General features: G+C 47.3%; 1 protein-coding gene across 1 annotated transcript in view; it reads right to left on the reverse strand.

Annotated features, from left to right (window-relative positions):
• Positions 1–16,589, reverse strand: part of TAF3 (TATA-box binding protein associated factor 3) — a 75,626-nt gene extending 59,037 nt beyond the window's left edge. Inside the window, exon 1 of the mRNA XM_069978758.1 lies at positions 16,229–16,589. Coding sequence (XP_069834859.1) covers positions 16,229–16,394 — 166 coding nt within the window. The 5' untranslated portion in view covers positions 16,395–16,589. The remainder of the gene's footprint in view (positions 1–16,228) is intronic.
• Between the last annotated feature and the right edge of the window lie 4,194 nt (positions 16,590–20,783).

Genomic DNA, 20,783 nt, shown 5'->3' on the forward strand with positions numbered 1-20,783 from the left:
CAAATATAACTTTTCATTTGTTGCTGTCCATGGTGAGACTAACAAATTCCTTCCATACTTGTTATTATCTATTCAGTCTCCTTCCCCCAGTTCTGAGCTGCTGCTTTCTGCAAAAATCTGTGTGTAAGCATCTGTCTTTCCTCTTCCTTTGTTAACAAGTCCCTATCTGCAACTTTGTAATGCTGGGGCAGATAACAGCAGCGAGTTTATCAGCAACTTGACCTCATAATAACCTTTCCAGCATTACTAGACACAATGTTGCAGCTAAAGCCAGGTCAGGGACTTGTTGTGGGAACTCTGGAAGAAAATTCAATAGATAATAAAATAGTATGAAATGAACTGTTAGTCTACTACACCATGGGCAGAGACATATGAAGAGTTAGATCATAAAGCAGTATTCCACTCAACTCTAACATAAATGTATGGGGGGGGATTGTCATTTTACCCAAGACATGATCAGTTCACAATGACTTGTGCTTATCAATGCTCATACCATTTGTGGACAGACAGACCTAGGTCCACTGCTGGGTCGACTGGTCATATTGCTGGTAGGGCACTGTTAGAACAAAGGCTACTGATAAATGGACAGGAAATATAAACAGTTCAGATTAAATAATGGAGTAACTTTTCTAATCTGGTGCTTCACACAAGGTTTTTTTCTGCTGTGTAAGGGTACGTGCACACTACGGAACCTGTTCATTCTTTGAAACTGAATGAACCTGTTCATTCCTTGGGCGGACAGCGGAATCAGCCTGTGCACAGAGTCTATGGCACGGGCGAAGATCCGGTGGAATCCGCAGCAGGTTATCCGCCTGGATTCTGTAGCGTAGCACATACCCTAATTTTGGATGACCGTCATTCTGAGGCAAAAATACGGCCATACTGAGAATTACGGATATAAATAAAGAGCATGATCATTTGACTGGGTTCACATTGTGCTTTTGCTGTCCGATTAGCGGATCAGTAAATGGAAAAAAAATGTTGAAAATACAAACGCGTGTGTATATCAGTTTTGATTTGTTCTTCCACTATCCATTATAAAAAAAATTAAAAATAGGATCAAAGTGCATGTTTTTTAGCGTACACAAAAACATGGTCAAAATTTTTTTTGTGTACGTTAAAAAACGAATGCTTATTTTAATAATAATGGAAATCAATTGAAAAACGGATGCACACAAATGCATGTTTTTCCATTAAATGGATCAGTTAAAGGGGAACTCCAGATAAGAAAAACTTGATTTCTATTAAAAGTACATTAAAAGTTATATAGATGTGTCTATACAATATATTACTGTATCTGTGCAGTTCTGCCACACTGGTAGCTGATAGAAATCCAGGAAGTGAAAAAAAAATGGCCTGTGTGCCAATTCACATTGGGCCACATGTATCATCCGGCGAACGGATGATTTTTGGCGGAAAGTGCCGATTTGCGTATTATTTTATACGCAAATGGCCGATTTGCGAATAAAATATTCGCAAATCGGCACTTTCCGCCGAGTACGCCAGGGGGCGGAAAGGGGGCGGAAAGTAGGCGGGAAGTGGGCGGAACGGAGGGCGCGGACTCAGAGTCCACGCGATTTATCATCCGTTCCCAAATGTACGCCGAAAACCTACTCCAGTCCTCAGCTGGCGTAGGTTTTCGGCGGTGCGCACCGGCGCGCACAGGATTTATGTACAGGCAGTCCGCCTCTACATAAATCCCCATACCGACGGAGCTGCGGGGGCATTTTTAAGTCCGGCGTAAAAAACGCCGGACTTAATAAATGCCTCCCATTGTCTTCTGCTCCCTCTGCTCTCCACCTTAGGAGACAAATCTTACATGCCTGTCTTACATTATGTGTGTTTGCTGAGGACAGGCTGATGCAGACAGGGGGTTTTCTCACAGTAGGCTTGGCTGGATCCCAAATCCCCTGAGTGATCCACCATCTCTGAATGGCCAGAAGCAGGTGCAGCACTAATTTTACTGATTGTGATGGGTGGGGGACTGTGATGATCAGCTGAGGGAAAGCATTGCATTCTGGGAACTGCTCAACCAGGAAGGACAGAAATAAGATACAGAACAACCCCCCCCCCCCAAACAAATGGATTTTTGGTAGTTTCAAAACTGGGATAGACAGGTAAGTAATGCTATATGCTTCTGCAGAAGTTAAATTTTTTTAACCTCTACCTGGATTAGGGATGCACCGAAATATCGATACTACTATCGATATTTCGGGCTAAAAAACGGTTCGGTACCAGGATTTCCTGGTATCGATACTTTATGCTAAAGCTGCACTATTAGGCAACTTAAAGTATAGCGCAGAGAACACGGCCGGCGGGTATATGAGCGCCGGCCGTGTTCTCTATGTGCCTCTCACTGACCCTGCAGTCTCCTCCTCTGTTCTCTCTCCTTCCGCTCCCGGCGGCGCCAATTTCAAGTAGTCGCCACTTTGCGATCTCTAGTGCCGGCTATTTAACTGTGTAGATGCCGCTGTCACAACTGACAGCGGCACCTGACCCCTCCTAAGCCCGCTCCATATGCAGCAGGGGTCGACTACTGTGTGTAGCAGACCCCCGCTGAAATGATTTATGCAGAGGAGCCGGAGCTGCACTGAGGTTTTCGCGGCTGGAGAGGGAGAGGAGGACGGAGAGGGAGAGGAGGACGGAGGAGAATGCTGTAGAGCGGGAGGTCCGAGAGAGAGGACACATGTGAGGATCCAGCCGGCTTGCAGGTGGGGGAGGTGCAGGGGCTGTGAGGTGCCGACATCAGCATAAGTATGTGTATAGCAGAGCCGAGTGAGCAGTGTATAGCTGAGCCGAGTGAGCAGTGTATAGCAGAGCCGAGTGAGCAGTGTATAGCAGAGTCGAGTGAGCAGTGTATAGCGGAGCTGTCTGAGTGATCGCTGTACTCTGTACACAATTATATAAAAATTGCAAACCTTTACTTTTAACGTAATAAAATTAAAAAAAGCTCCATAAATTGGTATCTCTGTAATAGTGCAGGCCTGAGAGTATAGAAAACATTTTAGGTTTATTATATTCGCTGTCTAGGGGGAATAATATTTCTATCGTTGTGGTTTTTTTTAAAAATATTTTAGTAAGTATCGAACTGGTATTGAGTATCGAAATAAAAATGTTAGTATCGGTATCGAACTCAAAATTCTGGTATCGTGACATCACTAACCTGGATTTCCCCTTTAAACTTAAAACAAAAAAACGCAGTGTGCACACAGCCCTGTTTATGGCTATGATTATCAAAACGGACGTATTTTTGCCTCAAAATGATGGTCATCCAAAAATAAGGCCAAAAAAAAATAAATTTAAAAATAGCCTTACAGAGAATCCTTTACTCTGCACTGTGTAATTCCTGCTTTATACCTCCTGGAAAATGTATGAACAAGTTGATAACAGAAGCTACTATTCCGCTCTTCATTCTGCTAAACAATCTTACTTTACCTCTCTCATTTCTTCTCTATCCCATAACCCAAAACGGCTCTTTGATACCTCAACTCCCTCCTCAAACCAAAAGTTCAGACACCCATAACTAACCTCTGCGCTGAAGACCTAGCATCCTACTTCAAGGAAAATATAGATACTATCTGTCAGGAGATTACCTCCCAGTCCCCAAGTAGTGTTGATCCCATTCCCTCTTGTATTTCCTCCTCTTCCCTCTGAGTATTTGAACCTGTAACAGAGGAGAAAGGGCCCTATTCCACCGGACGATTATCGTTCAGATTATCGTTAAATTGTTCGAATCTAAACGATAATCGTTCGGTTGAAATGCACTTAACGATTAACGACCAAACGAGAAATCGTTGATCGCTTTATAAGACCTGGATCTATTTTTATCTTTGCTCGTTTGCAAAATGTTCGCATTGAATAAGACGTCGTTCGCAATAGATACGAACGCAATTGCGAATAAATAGCGAAGAAAAAACGATCGCAATTACAATCATAAGTAACGATTATCGTTCCATGAAAATGAGTGAACGTTTTCAGGTCTTTCGCAATAGCGGTCGTTTGAGATCGTTAACGATTATGCAAACGATAATCGTCCGGTGGAATAAAGCCCAAAGTCTCCAGACTCCTCTCCTCCTCTGGTCCCACCACCTGCCCTAGTGACCCTATTCCCTCACACCTTGTCCAGTCTCTCTCTCTCCTGCTCTCACTACTTACCCAACTTAAATCTTCAACCTCTCCCTCTCGACTTTCAAACACTGTCATCACTCCATTACTGAAAAAACCCTCCCTAGACCCATCCTGTGCTGCCAACTATTGACCTGTCTCTAATTTTCCTTTTATCTCTAAGCTCTTAGAACGTCTGGTCTATTCCCACCTAACCTGCTACCTCTCTGACAACTCTCTCCTTGACCCCCTTCAGTCTGGTTTCAGTCCTCTCCACTCTACAGAAACTGCCCTTACTAAAGTCTCTAATGACCTCCTTTCCGCCAAATCTAAAGGTGACCATTCTCTGCTCATTCTCCTGGATCTATCTGCAGCTTTTGACACTGTAGACCACCATCTCCTCCTCTCCACGCTCCGCTCTATCGGCCTCAAGGACTCTGCTCTTTCCTGGTTTTCCTCCTCTCTCTCTGACCGCTCCTTTAGCATATCATATGCTGGTTCCTCCTCATCTTCTCTTCCCCTTACAGTTGGGGTTCCTCAGGGATCAGTCCTGGGTCCTCTCCTTTTCTCACTTTACACATCGGACAAATCATCAGCAAGTTTGGTTTTCAGTACATCTCTATGCTGATGATACCCAGCTCTATACCTCCTCCCATGATATCACCCCCGCTCTTCTACAGAACACCAGTAAGGGCCCTATTCCACAGTAACGATAATCGGCCGATTATCGCTCGGTGAAATAGAGAAAACGATTAGCCGATGATCGTGTCATCGGCTGATCGTTCATTTAGGGCCAGACCTAAAATCATCGTTCACCCACCGCGCATCGCTACGGGTGAATAGCGGTGCACGTCGAGCGACCAACGATTTAGAAGCAGCAGCAGCATACATTACCTGTCAGGTCTTCTGCTCCGCTCTGTCTTCCTCCCCAGGTCCCGCGCACTCTAGCTTCAGAATGGACTGTCAGCTAACAAAGTGCTCAGCCAATCAGAGGCTGCAGGGGTCCCGGCCTGTGATTGGCTGAGCACTTTGTTAGCTGACAGTCCATTCTGAAGCTAGAGTGCGCGGGACCCGGGAAGGAAGACAGAGCGGAGCAGAAGACCTGACAGGTAATGTATGCTGCAAGGACATCGGTAACGATGTCCCTGCAGCCCTCGCTCAACGATCGGGCCGTGGAATTGGCCCAGTAAACAAGTGGCGATCTAGGAGATCGGCGCTCGTTTACATCGTTGATCGGGCCCTCCTCGGCCCGTAAAATAGTACCCTAACTGTCTGCCGTTTCTAACGTTATGTCCTCCCTATTCCTAAAACTCATTCTTGCTAAAACTGAGTTACTTGTATTCCCTCCTTCTGCTAACCGCCCCCCACCTGACAACTCCATCTCTGTCTGCGGTGCAACCATAACCCCTAGACAACAAGCCTGCTGTCCTTTACACCTCATATTCAATCTCTTTCACGTTCCTGTCACCTGCATCTTAAAAACATCTCTAAAATCCGTCCCTTCCTTACTGTCCAATCTGCTAAAACTTTCATTTTCGCTCTGATTCATTCCTGTCTAGACTACAGCAATTCCTTACTAATCGGCCTTCCTCCCTCTAAACTCTCCCCTCTCCAGTCCATTCTCAATGCAGCAGCCAGGCTCATCTCCCTGTCCAGCCGCTATACCGATGCCTCCCCCTGTGCCAGTCACTACATTGGCTCCCTATTAAACACAGGATACAATACAAACTCCTCCTGCTCACCCATAAAGCTCTCCACAGTGCTGCACCTCCCTACATCTCAGCTGACAGGTCACTCAGCCAATCACAGGCCGCGGCGGTCGCGGCCTGTGATTGGCTGAGCGCTCCATCAGCTGACAGGCCATTCTGAAGCTACAGCGCGCGGGACTCGGGGAGGAAGACAGAGCGGAGGAGAAGCCCCGCAGGTAATCGGCCGAACATCGTTCCTGTGGAATGGGGCCCTTACGCTCCTGTAACGACTTCAGACTAACATCCACCTTAATCCGCACCTCTCACTACAGTCTCCAGGACTTCACCCGAGCTGCACCAGTTCTATGGAATACATTACCCAAGATTGTTAGACTCACCTCCAATACCCAAAGCTTCAAACGTGCCCTCAAAACACATCTGTTCAAACAGGCTTACCAGGTTCCCTAAATTGATCCCCCCCTCCACCCAATACATACACCAGGCACTTAAAGGGGTAGTGCGGCGCTAAGAAATTATTCAAAGAAAAACACACATTACAAAATTATACAACTTTGTAATGTATGTTATGTCTGTGAATCACCCCCTTCCCTGTGTCCCCCCACCCCCGCACGTGTACCCGGAAGTGTTGGTGCATTATACATTACCTGACCCGTGTCGCGCCCGTCTGCCATCTTGTGCCGCAACGTCATCTTCGGGCGGCCGATGTTCTCCGATCTTCCCGAATGCCGGCCGCCCTCTGCCGCGTCATCAGATGCTCAGCCTCGATTGGCTGAGCATAACTGTGCTCAGCCAATCGCGGCTGAGCGGCTGATGACGCAGCCGTGTCATCAGCTGCTCAGCCGCGATTGGCTGAGCAGAGTTATGCTCGGCCAATCGCGGCTGAGCATCGGATGACGTGGCAGAGGGCGTCCAGCATTCGGGAGAGTCGGAGCTGTTCACCGGACGCCCGAAGAAGACGTCACTGACTGAAGATCGGGTGGGGGGGGGGGGGGGTGGGACACGGGGAAGGGGGCCATTCACAGACATAACATACTTTACAAAGTTGTATAACTTTGTAATGTGTGTTATTCTGTGAATAATTCTTTACCGCCACACTACCCCTTTAAACACCTGGACCTGTAGCAGGCAGGCATCAGTTGGTCACTGGTTTACCCACCTTTACCTGCACTGCCTTATTTATAAAGATTGATGGATCATGCTAAAAAGAAAGGACTTTGCCTCCTGCTATTTTGTCCCGCACCCCCTCCTAATAGTCTGTAAGCTGATGCACGCGATCAGGGCCCTCTCTCCTCATGTATGGATAATTATATGTATATCTCTATAATGTCTGATTTTTGTCTATGTACAGTTAGGGCCAGAAATATTTGGACAGTGACAATTTTCGCAAGTTGGGCTCTGCATGCCACCGCATTAAATTTGAAATGAAACCTCTACAACAGAATTCAAGTGCAGATTGTAATGTTTAATTTGAAGGGTTGAACAAAAATATCTGATAGAAAATGTAGGAATTGTACACACTTCTTTACAAACACTCCACATTTTAGGAGCTCAAAAGTAATTGGACAAATAAACATAACCCAAACAAAATATATTTTTTTCAATATTTTGTTGCGAATCCTTTGGAGGCAATCACTGCCTTAAGTCTAGAACCCATGGACATCACCAAATGCTGGGTTTCCTCCTTCTTAATGCTTTGCCAGGCCTTTACAGCCGCAGCCTTCAGGTCTTGCTTGTTTGTGGGTCTTTCCGTCTTAAGTCTGGATTTGAGCAAGTGAAATGCATGCTCAATTGGGTTAAGATCTGGTGATTGACTTGGCCATTGCAGAATGTTCCACTTTTATGCACTCATGAACTCCTGGGTAGCTTTGGCTGTATGCTTGGGGTCATTGTCCATCTATACAAAGCTGTATGCATCTGTATGAAGCGCTGTCCAATCAACTTTGCAGCATTTGGCTGAAGCTAGGCTGAAAGTATATCCCGGTACACTTCAGAATTCATCCGGCTACTCTTGTCTGCTGTTATGTCATCAATAAACACAAGTAACCCAGTGCCATTGAAAGACATGCATGCCCATGCCATCACGTTGCCTCCACCATGTTTTACAGAGGATGTGGTGTGCCTTGGATCATGTGCCGTTCCCTTTCTTCTCCAAACTTTTTTCTTCCCATCATTATGGTACAAGTTGATCTTTGTCTCATCTGTCTATAGAATACTTTTCCAGGACTGAGCTGGCTTCTTGAGGTGTTTTTCGGCAAATTTAACTCTGGCCTGTCTATTTTTGGAATTGATGAATGGTTTGCATCTAGATGTGAACCCTTTGTATTTACTTTCATGGAGTCTTCTCTTTACTGTTGACTTAGAGACAGATACACCTACTTCCCTGAGAGTGTTCTGGACTTCAGTTGATGTTGTGAATGGGTCCTTCACTAAAGAAAGTATGCGGCGATCATCCACCAGTGTTGTTTTCCGTGGACACCCAGGCTTTTTAGAGTTCCCAAGCTCACCAGTCAATTTCCTTTTTCTCAGAATGTACCCGACTGTTGATTTTGCTACTCCAAGCATGTCTGCTATCTCTCTGATGGATGTTTCCTTTTTTTTCAGCCTCAGGATGTTCTGCTTCACCTCAATTCAGAGTTACTTTGACCGCACGTTGTCTGGTCACAGCAACAGCTTCCAAATGCAAAACCACACACCTGGAATCAACCACAGACCTTTTAACTACTTCATTGATTACAAATTAACGAGGGAGACGCCTTCAGAGTTAATTGCAGCCCTTAGAGTCCATTGTCCAATTACTTTTGGTCCCTTGAAAAAGAGGAAGCTATGCATTACAGAGCTATGATTCCTAAACCTTTTCTCCGATTTGGATGTGGAAACTCTCATATTGCAGCTGGGAGTGTGCACTTTCAGCCCATATTATATATATAATTGTATTTCTGAACATGTTTTTGTAAACAGCTAAAATAACAAAACTTGTGTCACTGTCCAAATATTTCTGGCCCTAACTGTATCTACCCCCAGAATTGTAAAGTGCTGCGGAATCTGTTGGAATTATTATTATCAGAACTACCGTACTTATATATGCATGCCTAAAAAAATATGGGAATAAGATTCATTGTATCAAAAGTTTATTAATCAATTGAAAACTATTCCACTAAGACATAGATGCCAAGGAATAAAGATCGGTTTTTCTGGACGCCACAGTAAATGACATAACTGGAGATAGAGACTGACACGATAACACTCCAATAAGATCCCCAAATGGATTAACCCTTAGACGACCCAGGGCGTATAGTTACGCCATGGAAGTCTGTCCCCAGACGACCTAGGGCGTAACTGTACGCCCTGGGTGTTTCTCCCACTATGAAGCGTGCTCCGGAGCGGAGCGCGCTTCATAGCAGGTGGGGGCCGGCTGCAATCAGCAGCCGGGACCTCACCGGTAATGACACGCTGCAGCGATCGCGCTGCCGCGTGTCATTAACTCCCTAAACACCGCGGCGTTTAAGTGTAAGTGACAGGGGGTGTCCCCTGTCACTTACCGATCGGGACCCCCGCAGTATGACTGCGGGGGTCCCGATTGTTGAAACGGACCGCCGGAGGTCTCTCACCTGCCTCCGTGCGGTCCGATCGGCGATCTGCTGCACTAAGCCTGCACAGGCAGGCTCAATGAGCAGATCGCCGATAACACTGATCAATGCTATGCCTATGGCATAGCATTCATCAGTGTAGCAATCAAAGTACTGGATGTAAAAGTCCCCCAAAGGGACTTCAAATGTGTAAAAAAAAAATATTTAAAACACTATTACACTACCTTAAAACCCCTCCCCCAATAAAAGTTGAAATAAACCCCCTTTCCCATTATATAAATAAAACATATAAAAATAAATTAACAAATAAACATATAATACACCATAGCGTGCGTAATTGTCCGATCTATTAAAATATAACAAGCATCATTGCGAACGGTAAACGCCGTACACGAAGAGGGGAAAAAAGTGCGCGGATTATCGATTTTATGTTACATTATATATAAAAAAAAAAAATTAATAAAAAGTGATCAAAACATCCGATCTTCACAAATATGGTTTAATAAAAACTAGAGCTCATGGCGGAAAAAATTACACCCCATACAGCCCTGTAGGTGAAAAAATAAAACTGTTATAAGCGTCACAATAGTCCCATTTTATTTATAATTGCCCAAAAAAAGGATTTCATTTAAAAAAAATATATATAACATTAGAGAATCTGTGTAACCTGCATATGGTTGTGTTCGGACTGACCTATAGAATAATGGTATCATGTGGCTTTTACCATATAGTGCATTACGTAGACACAGGAACCCACCCAAACGTTACCATATTGCTTTCTTTTTTACGATTTCACCTATTTATATCTTCATAAATAATAATTTTGGAATTCCATCATACATGTTATGGTAGAATGAAAGACGCCATTACACAGTACAACTATTCCTGTAAAAAACAAGATCTTACATGGCCTTGTAGATAGAAAACTGAGAGTGCTAGAGCTCTTAGAAGGGGAGGAGAGAAAAACGAAAACACTAAGATCAAAATTTGCGCGGTCCACTGGGTCATTTTGGGCCTGGTCCTCAAAGGGTTAATAATGTCCAAAGAGATTCACACAAGAAAAAGTACAGCTATATAATTCCCCTATTATTCATGCATGTGTCTAAAATAATTTAACCTAGAATACAAAAATACATATGTCTAAAAAACACAGAAATACCCAAAGAGAAGACCCAACATGCATCCCTGACTAGACACATTCTAAGGTAGTTGTAGAATTCTTTCTATACCACTAGGGGGAGCCTGTCACATAAATGCATTCAAGGTGGAAAAGTGAAAAGCAGCATTTATGCCCATTTCTTTAAGCAATTAATAGGGTCCCAGTACCTACTGATCAAACAAGACATGTCACTATGGTAAGCAAAGAGTAACTTTTCCCCTTAATGGTGCGTTCACACCTACAGGATCTGCAGCTGATTTTCTGCAGCAGATTTCAGTTAAATAACTGAACACAGCATCAGTTTTGATGCTGTGTTCAGTTATTTAACTGAAATCTGCTGCAGAAAATCAGCTGCAGATCCTGTAGGTGTGAACGCACCCTAAAGGAGACCTGTCAGCCCCCGCGCCGGGGTGACAGGCTCCCGACCCCCAGTTAGATCCCCTTATAGTTACCGCATGTCGCCGAGTCCTGCTGCCGGAGCTGGTCCCTGGACAGAGATATCCCGATGAGAAGCCGGCGCGCGCGCTGTGGAGATGGGTCCGGCTTCCATAGAGAATGAATGGAGCCGTGCGCACGCAGCAGAGAGGAGTCCAGCTCCATTCATTATCTATGGACGCTGGACCCATCTCCACAGCGCGCCGGCTTCTCACCGGGATTTCTCCGTCCCGGGACCGGCTACGGCAGCGGGACTCGGCGACATGCGGTAACTATAAGGGGATCTAGCTGGGGGTCGAGAGCCTGTCACCCTGGCGCAGGGGGTGACAGGTCGTCTTTAAGAGACAGGCTACACTGATGTATTCTCTGGATGACACTCAAACTATTCCAGGACTCACTACAGGTTGTAGTAATTCCTGGAATAGCAGTGCTTCACCAATGAGGGGCCCTCTAGATTTTGGGGAGAAACAGCTTTTACAATGGGGGCAATAAACTGCACAGTCCCTTCCCTAGCTGCAACAATCCCTGGTTTAGTGTTACCCCGACCATCTCTAGCAGGTTGAAGGCACCACTGGATAGACAGCAATAAAAGCATTCAGATTATACCTTTGTTATCCATGCCTTTGCAACACTGGATTGCTGCTCCAGGATCTCCTTCACGATCCTGTTGATAGACTGATGCTTGGACAGTCAGTGACCAGGGCGGGACACCGCTGCAGTCACTGATTGGACAATGCATCAGCGGGGTCAAGCATTTCCCCCCAGAGTTGTGACATCAGAATTTAGGGGAAAATGCCTTCCGGCGGGGGTCCTGGAGCCTGTGACCCACCTCTTCACATGCCTGTGAAGCGACAAGTTATGATTGTTTATTTGCACCTGTCAGCTGACAATTTTTTAGAAATCGCTGTACTTCTCAAACTTTAAAGAGTAACAGTCTCCCGGTCTGTGAAATGAAGTGGGACTTGTAGCCAGGGCTGTGGAGTCAGTAGGCCGCAGCTCCGACTTCAACACCGACTCTGACTCCTGAATTTTATCAGGACCGACTCCAACTCCCGACTCAGACTCCTGCTCCTTCATAAATGGCCAGTCATATACCAGGGGAGTTATTTATCACACTGACTCACACAGCTTCTCCCTAATGTCCTACATGATCCTGGGGTGACATCTGAGGGAATGAGGAAAGATATAAAGCAGCTTCCGGCTATATCTCCTGATCACCAATGATCAGTAACCTGACAAGCCTGCTGACATGTCAAAAGTTATTTTTAATGACTGGTACCCTCTAAAGTTAAGCCTTTAATCATATCGTAAATTAAGCTGGTCATACACGTAAGAAAGTTGTCAATCTACAACCACACGTACAACAGGCCAAATGTTCGTGTCTTCTCAATGGGGAATGAGGAGAAAAATGCTGTCAGACTACTCTTTTGGCAGAAGCTTATCTCCCTAAGAACATGAAGATCAGGTGGTTGAAATCCATGTTGTCTGATCTTTCTTTTACCCGACAGCCATGGGGGACAGTCAGGAGGCTCCTATACACATTAAATAACCAGTGCACCCACCAATACCAACCACCCAACAGAAGAACTTTCTATGGAAGGATAAAGCTGATTGGACAAAGGACAACTCATCTTTCACATTCACTCTGATCACTTCAACTTCTGTCAAAGTAAAAGAAAGTGGTGCTGGTAAGTATATTTCCAAAGGCATCATGTACCACAGTATAGTTGGCAGTCCGGTATTTCAGAAACTATGTATACCAACATAAACCCTTCACACAGCAACCATAACATTAAAACCTTAAAGGGGTCATCTGCCGTCTTGAAGTATATTTAGGATTACAGTACGGGACAGTGTTAGATTCGGTTGCCTCATTATGTAGCCTTCTGAAACTCCATCCACTTGTTCGCTGGCACATCCGCTAATCCCTGCACTGATCCCATCCATAATATGGCGGCACACGAAGGGCAATGTGACCCGTACATCACTTAGCCTCCTCCACAGAATTAAACTACAGGCTAGAAACAAAAGCATTAGAGGAGGCCGAGTGACATTGTATGGTCAGATATACTCTTCTACACGCCACCATGTCATCACTGCAGAGATAGCCGAGAGTCCATTGATTGAGGCATCGGAGCTTCAGATGGCTATATAACTGAGCGACAGTAATGCAACCAAAACCATTGCCATCTCTTCCCCAGGTAAAGTCCATGTAATGTGAAAGGAAATATGATATATCAGAGCAGGCCACCTTTTCCTACTCCTCTATGGTTGGTTCGGATACTCATTGGTGGCCACTCCATGCAGTCAACAGCAGTCTGCAAGGGCACTATCAGTGTACAGCAAGCTATGATGATGTGTGCCCTCACTCCTTTCCTCTGTAGCTAGCATTAGGTTTCTCAGCGGTATACACTACAGTAGCCCTTCTGTGAGATCACGGTTAACCTTTCTTTTAACCAGCACTTTTGGGCGGTACAGAACAATGCACACCGGGAACACCCCACAAAACCTGAGATTTTGGAGATCTGACCCAGTCATCTGCCCAGCACAATGTGCCCCTATTACACAGGGCAATACCGGCCTGCTTGGCTAACAATCGCCCCATGAATAGGGGCCTTACACTTGCCCATTTTCCTTCTTCTAAACACATTGAGATGTAATTCAGTCTCCATACTGCTGACACAGATAGCTATTAGGGCAAAGACACCCACGGTGATTTTCATTTATCCAGCTATGCTTTTCCAAGCTCCTGACCTGCTGCAAGTTGGAATTCTTCCTCCTACTCTACTTGACACCTGGAAGCTGAGTCTTAACCAGGGGGAACCCCGCCGGCTCTGTTATGAATAGAGTCCCAGGACACTTTCCGTCACTCCATAGGAATGAATGGAGTTGGCACAGTTCATGTGTCAACCCGGGGCTCTATTCATAACAGAGTCGGTGGGGTCTAAAACGGAGATGGCTGGGGGGGTTCAAGGATCAGGCCCCAGGTCCAGCCAAGATCTGCCTTACCTCTGTAGGACCACTGCCTGCCTCCTGGATCTCCTTCTCCAGTGACGTCACAACGCGGCTGATGGATTGCCCCTCGGCCAGTTAGGGAGAGGCGCAGGACAGTGCAGAAGTCACCGACTGGCTGAGCAGGCAATCCATCAGCTGGGTCAGGTACTGTACCTGGGTGGTAACAATAATGGAATCAAAAGGGGGAAAATGAGTTTCCGCAGCGGTCAGGGAGCCTGTGATGCAGGGGCACTGGGACAGGTAAGTAGAGCTTCTTTATGTTCCCCCTGCCTGCAGACAAATTTTCATTTTGGCCAGAATTCCCCTTTAGCATTAGCAAGAGACTGTTCACTTGAAGCCTAATATATGAAACAACCAATGTTATTCACTGCCTGCCATTGGTTTTTATGTTTTAATCTAACTGGTTTACGATTGTTGTCTAATCAATAAGAATACCAAAAGAATAGCATAGGTAATCCAGCCCACAACATTCAGCACTAGAGATGAGCGAACCGGGTTGGGGTTCGAGTCGATCCGAACGTTCGGCATTTGATTAGCGGTGGCTGCTGAACTTGGATAAAGCTCTAAGGTTGTCTGGAAAACATGGATACAGCCAATGACTATATCCATGATTTCCACATAGCCTTAGGGCTTTATCCAAGTTCAGCGGCCACAGCTAATCAAATGCCGAAAGTTCAGGTTCGGATGGACTCGAGCATGCTCGAGGTTCGCTCATCTCTGGCAGATTCTTATAGCTGGCACCACACTGATCACAAGACGTGGAGACCCTGCTTCCACCCAGACACATACGTTTATAAGTGTGAAGCTGCCACTCTAATTATTAAAGGGGTAACCCAGTTTAAGAGTGTGTTTACACATACAGGATTCACAGCATATTTGATGGCCCAGATACCAATGTAGCTAAATAACTGAACCCAGCATCAAATCTGCTGCAGACCCTGTATGCGTGAACGCACCCTTATAGAGCTGATGGAGCAGGCTGGGGTCCTGTCAGCTATCTAAAGGTGCCATGGTATTCATGCCTGAGCTGCAGTCTCCTCAATGTTTACATGTGCCCAGCACCCCCAGGGCCACCGCACCAGCCGCCAGCACCCCCAGGGCCACCGCACCAGCCGCCAGCACGCCCAGGGCCACCGCACCAGCCGCCAGCAGCCCCAGGGCCACCGCACCAGCCGCCAGCACCCCCAGGGCCACCGCACCAGCCGCCAGCACCCCCAGGTCCACCGCACCAGCCGCCAGCACCCCCAGGGCCACCGCACCAGCCGCCAGCACCCCCAGGGCCACCGCACCAGCCGCCAGCACCCCCAGGGCCACCGCACCAGCCGCCAGCACCCCCAGGGCCACCGCACCAGCCGCCAGCAGCCCCAGGGCCACCGCACCAGCCGCCAGCACCCCCAGGGCCACCGCACCAGCCGCCAGCACCCCCAGGGCCACCGCACCAGCCGCCAGCACCCCCAGGGCCACCGCACCAGCCGCCAGCCGCCCCAGGGCCACCGCACCAGCCGCCCCAGGGCCACCGCACCAGCCGCCCCAGGGCCACCGCACCAGCAGCCCCAGGGCCACCGCACCAGCCGCCAGCAGCCCCAGGGCCACCGCACCAGCCGCCAGCACCCCCAGGGCCACCGCACCAGCCGCCAGCACCCCCAGGGCCACCGCACCAGCCGCCAGCACCCCCAGGGCCACCGCATCAGCCGCCAGCAGCCCCAGGGCCACCGCACCAGCCGCCAGCACCCCCAGGGCCACCGCACCAGCCGCCAGCACCCCCAGGGCCACCGCACCAGCAGAACATGGTAGTGAAGTCTCTCAATCATTGGAATGGCACAATCACTACCACAAACAGTGCAGTGACAGTACAGAACATCTATAAACTGTGAGGAGGAACCAGAAACAGCCGACAGGACCTCAACAAACCAAACACTCATGGCCGATCCTAGGGACACCTATGCCCAGTAAAGTCCACAGCAAAGATGGAAACAGTGGACCATGATACAACATAGATGACAGAATACGGCACCCACAGCAGCCAACCTATACTCTATCAGCCCGGCTTAGCAGCAGCTGGTTGCTATGGGCAACAAGGCCACTCCTACTCCAAGCCAGAGCTGATAGATCATGCCACATCCATGTGAGGCCAGAGTGTGCTGTGTGTGAGAGCCAGCATCCTGCAGCACTCCAGTACAGAGAGCCAGTGCCCAGGCCAGCAGTGGCGGCATACTTACAGAGCTCGGAGTAGCGGTGGGCTCCCCGGCACAGCTGCTGCAGGTACCTGTGCAGGACATCAGTGAGCAGGTCGCAGGCGGTGACCTGCACGGAATCCCAGCCCAGGGCTTGGCAGATCTGCGCCACCGACACCCGCAGCAGCGAGCGCGAGTAGCTCTCACACATCCCGATTTATCCCGCTCCCATCACACGCCCAGGCGCCACGGTCGCTCTGCTCTCCTCTCCGTTAACCGCACGGCCCCTTCCGCGCTCTCCCTCTCGCCGCCATCTTGGCCTTTCCTCTTGTCGCTGCTCAGCACAGGCAGCAGCCCGCGCCAATCCATCCCCGAGCTCATCGAGCACCTACTTCCGGCCGCGATCTGTTGCTCTGACATCAGCCATTACTACAATGAGGAGGTGTTATAGCGAGGGGCGGTGCCGCGGGCTCCTCTGCCGGCCTCTGGGCGCCATGTTGGTCAAGGGCAAAATCCCAGAGATAGGAGGGACACTGAAGGAGGATGTACTATATAGGTATACAGTGGGGGAGCCTCGGCTGCTATGTGTGCTGGTGTATCCTGCAATCCATCCCCCAGCTAGCGGACATATAGCTATATACGCCCGACCTTACAGCTGCCCGTGTTATGTAACCACAACTCCCATCATCCCCTGACAGCTGATTGATGGATGGTATAGTTTCTAAAGAGCTGGAAAACCTCAATAGATTGTATAACACCCCAGCACACGAGAAAGGGGGTTCACATAGTGTATAACAGGGATCCTCAGTTATAGGGGTATCCCCAGAAATGGGGGGGATCCCTGCTTCTATATCTACCTTTAAAGATCTAGTTGGCATTGCTATACAGGGGCCCTAACCTGTTTCCTTGAAAATAAAGACAGTGGGGGAGATTTATCAAAGGGTGTAAAATTTAGACTGGTGCAAACTGCTCACAGCAACCAATCACAGCTCAGCTTTAGGCAGTGCTGAAAGGAAAGCTGAGCTGTGATTGGTTGCTGTGGGCAGTTTGCACCAGTCTAAATTTTACACCCTTTGATAAATCTCCCCCAGTGTCTTGTCTTATAAGGCTAGGTTCACACTGCGTTTTCAGCATCCGTTTAACTCATCTGTTTGTTGCAAAAAACGGATACATTTGTGTGCATCCGTTTTACCATTGACTTGAAAAACGGATCAAAACGGATGTGTTTTTTTGACGCACAATAAAGTACTGTTGACAGTACTTTTTTGACCGTTAAAAAAAAAAAAGATCCGTTAAACGGATTGCAAAAACGCAGTGTGAACCCACCCTTAGAGGACCCGGCCAATTTAAATTTTTGCGTTTTTTCTTTTTTCCTCCTTGTGCTTAAAAGGCCATAGCACTTGCATTTTTTCACCTAAAACCCACATGAGCCCTTATTTTTTGCACCACTAATTGTACTTTGCAATGACAGGCTGGATTTTTTCATAAAGTACACTGCGAAAGCAAGTAAAAATTCAATGTGTGATGAAATTGAAAAAAAAAAACGCATTTCTTTTATTTGGGGGGTATGTGTTTTTGCGCCGTTCGCCCTGGGGTAAACGGACTTGTTATGCATATTCCTCAAGTCGTTACAATTACAACGATATGTAACATGTATAACTGTTATTGTATCTGATGGCTTGTAAAAAATTCAAACCATTGTTAACAAATATATGTTCCTTAAAATCGCTCTATTCCCAGGCTTATAGCGCTTTTATCCTTTGGTCTATGGGGCTGTGTCAGGTGTAATTTTTTGCGCCATGAAGTGTTCTTTCTATCGGTACCTTAATTGCGCATATTCGACTTTATGATCACTTTTTATTACAGTTTTTCTGGATTTGATGCGACCAAAAATGCGCAATTTTGCACTTTGAGATTTTTTTGCGCTTATTAGTTCGGGTGATTACGCACATGGCAATAACAAACATGTTTATTTATTTATAACATGGGAAAAGGGGGGTGATTCAAGCTTTTATTAGGGGAAGGGTTTTTCCTTTTTTTTTTTTTTTTACACATGTACTAAAAGCCCCCCTGGGGGACTTCTAGTATAAGCACACTGATCTCTCATTGAGATCTTTGCTGTATAGTTATACAGCATAGATCAATGAGATAGGCACTCGATTGCTTCCGGCTGCTGCAGCTGAAAACAACCGAGTGCCAAGCCGGGATCAGCGCCACTACGGCACTGACCCCGGCCGATAAAGGATGTGTGGATCGCTCTTCCAGGACAACGTCCCGGGGGGACGATCCACCCCACTAGACACCAGGGATGGCTGCATACAAGTAATCAGATGCAGCTGTCAAGTTTGACAGCTGCATCTGATTACATAATTAGCGGGCACGGCAATTGTACCGTGCCCGCTAATAGCCACGGTCCCGGTCTACATGCGACACCCGGGCCCGCACGGCCCCGCTCTGAACACCCGTAGGCGGCCCTGGACGTACAGGTACGCACAGGGTTGTCTAGGGGTTAAAGAATTTACATGCCATAAGCACAGCAAGGACAGAGGGTACGGTATGGCTGCTTCTGACCACCAGGGTGAGCTCACCACAGCACACTCGTACAGCACAGCAGGGACAGGGGGTAAGGTATGGCGGCTCCCAGCCACCCGGGGGAGCTCTCCACAGCACACTCATACAGCACAGCAGGGACAAAGCGTACGGTATGGCAGCAGGTGACAGGATAACGGCAGACTGTGTGCAGCTCTGGCGGTAGGAGACAGTGGGAATGGTGGCAGGCGACGGGCCTCTTGATGCCTTGCCTACACATTTACACGTGATGGCTGCGGAAGGGAATATCAGAGTGGCGGTCTTCGTGTCCTGCATGCAACGTACAGTGAAGGTAGGGGACAATGGCAGTGGGCTAAAAAGAATCACAGCTGCATACCCTGATGTTCTGTTCAGCGGGCATGCTTCCAAACAAGGGGAGGCCTTATATTTAGCATATACCTGGTGCCAGGGGCCTGTCCTCTGCTTTATACTGTACACCACAGCAATGTGAGCAGGGTCCATGGCTAGGCACGAGAGGGCCTGTCTAGAGATGTGCAAATTTACACTTATAGCGCAGCGCTTCATTATCTCTGCAATCCGCTAATCAGCCTGCTTCCATTTAACTCACTGCAGCTCCGTGCTGCTCCTCCCTGGGTGATGTGAAAAGGTGGATCCAGTCCCAGGAAACTTCTACCAGTTTCCCAGGACTGGATCCAACTTTTCACATCACCCAGGGAGGATCAGCACGTAGCTGCAGTGAGTTAAATGGAAGCAGGCTGATTAGCGGATTGCAGAGATAATGAAGCGCTGCGCTATTAGTGTAAATTTGCATATTTTTAGGCCTCTCTCTTAACCTACCTTCCAGTTCCACATCTGTTCAATAGGGTTAAAGTCTGATACAAAACCACTGAGTGGGTAGTTAAATGAGTATATCTGAAACCCTATGTAATGGTTATCCGACCCTGTTAAGGTCACTAGTACCTAACTTAGAATAATCGCCATAGAAAGGCTGTCATCGTTGGCTAACCAGAGCCCAGGAATATTGTGTATCTATTAGGTGTATTGCTCTGTGGAACAAACCACTACGTAATATAATGTTTCTTTGCTTGCTTGTGTTTATAAGTGTCTGGTATTTTAAATTGGGCATAAGTATCCAATAAAAGTTGTCTGACCTGCCTTATCATTGATACTATTATGGATGGCAGGTCAAACTAATTTTTTAATAGTTTGTGAAAACCAGAAAGTCTATGTCCTCAGACACATTATTAGGGGTACATTCACACGTACAGGATCCGCAGCAGATTTGATGCTGTGTTCAGTTATATTGATCAAATCTGCTGCGTATCAGCTGCGATACGGTGTGTGTGAAGCTACCCTTAATCTGGGCCTCTATGTGGCTGGTGATGTAAGGCCTAGTTGCAGATGGTCGGCCATGTAAACCCATACTATAAAGGTCCCAGCGCACAGTTATTGTGTAGATTCTAAAGGGATACGCCACTTAAGAAAGACTAAACCCTCTTCAATCCCCACCCATAATCGAAGGTTGTTTGTAATAGGTTTCTATTACGTGAATTGGACAGTTTGTCTGTAGCACATCCTGGTCCACTCAGTCTCAGCTCCTCTGTCCTCTCTCTCCCTTCTGAGACTAAAGTCACATGATCTCTTCTGTTCTTGGCAAGCTGTAACACCTCATCCGTAAACCCGCCCACCACTGACATCACACCAATCAGTTAGCACCTGGCCACCTAGCTGTTCAGGCGATGCTTAGATCGGCCGGGTGGCCCATTGGAAAGAGCAGCGGTCGGCTGCTGCCACTCCTGTTGCGCATATCAATGACCAGCAGACCATCGCTGTCGCTAATAATTGCACATGTTGAAAGGCAACGATCAGACGACATTGTGCATGTTAACATGACCTATTACACCAACTATTATCTACCAAGGATGGCCAATAATCGTTTGGTTTAATAGGGCCCTAAGAGTGAGCTATTCCTCCACAAATGTTTGTAAAGGCAGACTGCACTGGTAGGTGATGGTTTAGTCCCGGTTTGTCCCCTACTATCTTCTTAAGT

Source organism: Dendropsophus ebraccatus, chromosome 1, assembly GCF_027789765.1.
Source record: "Dendropsophus ebraccatus isolate aDenEbr1 chromosome 1, aDenEbr1.pat, whole genome shotgun sequence".
In the NCBI taxonomy this organism is placed as follows: Eukaryota; Metazoa; Chordata; class Amphibia; order Anura; family Hylidae; genus Dendropsophus; species Dendropsophus ebraccatus.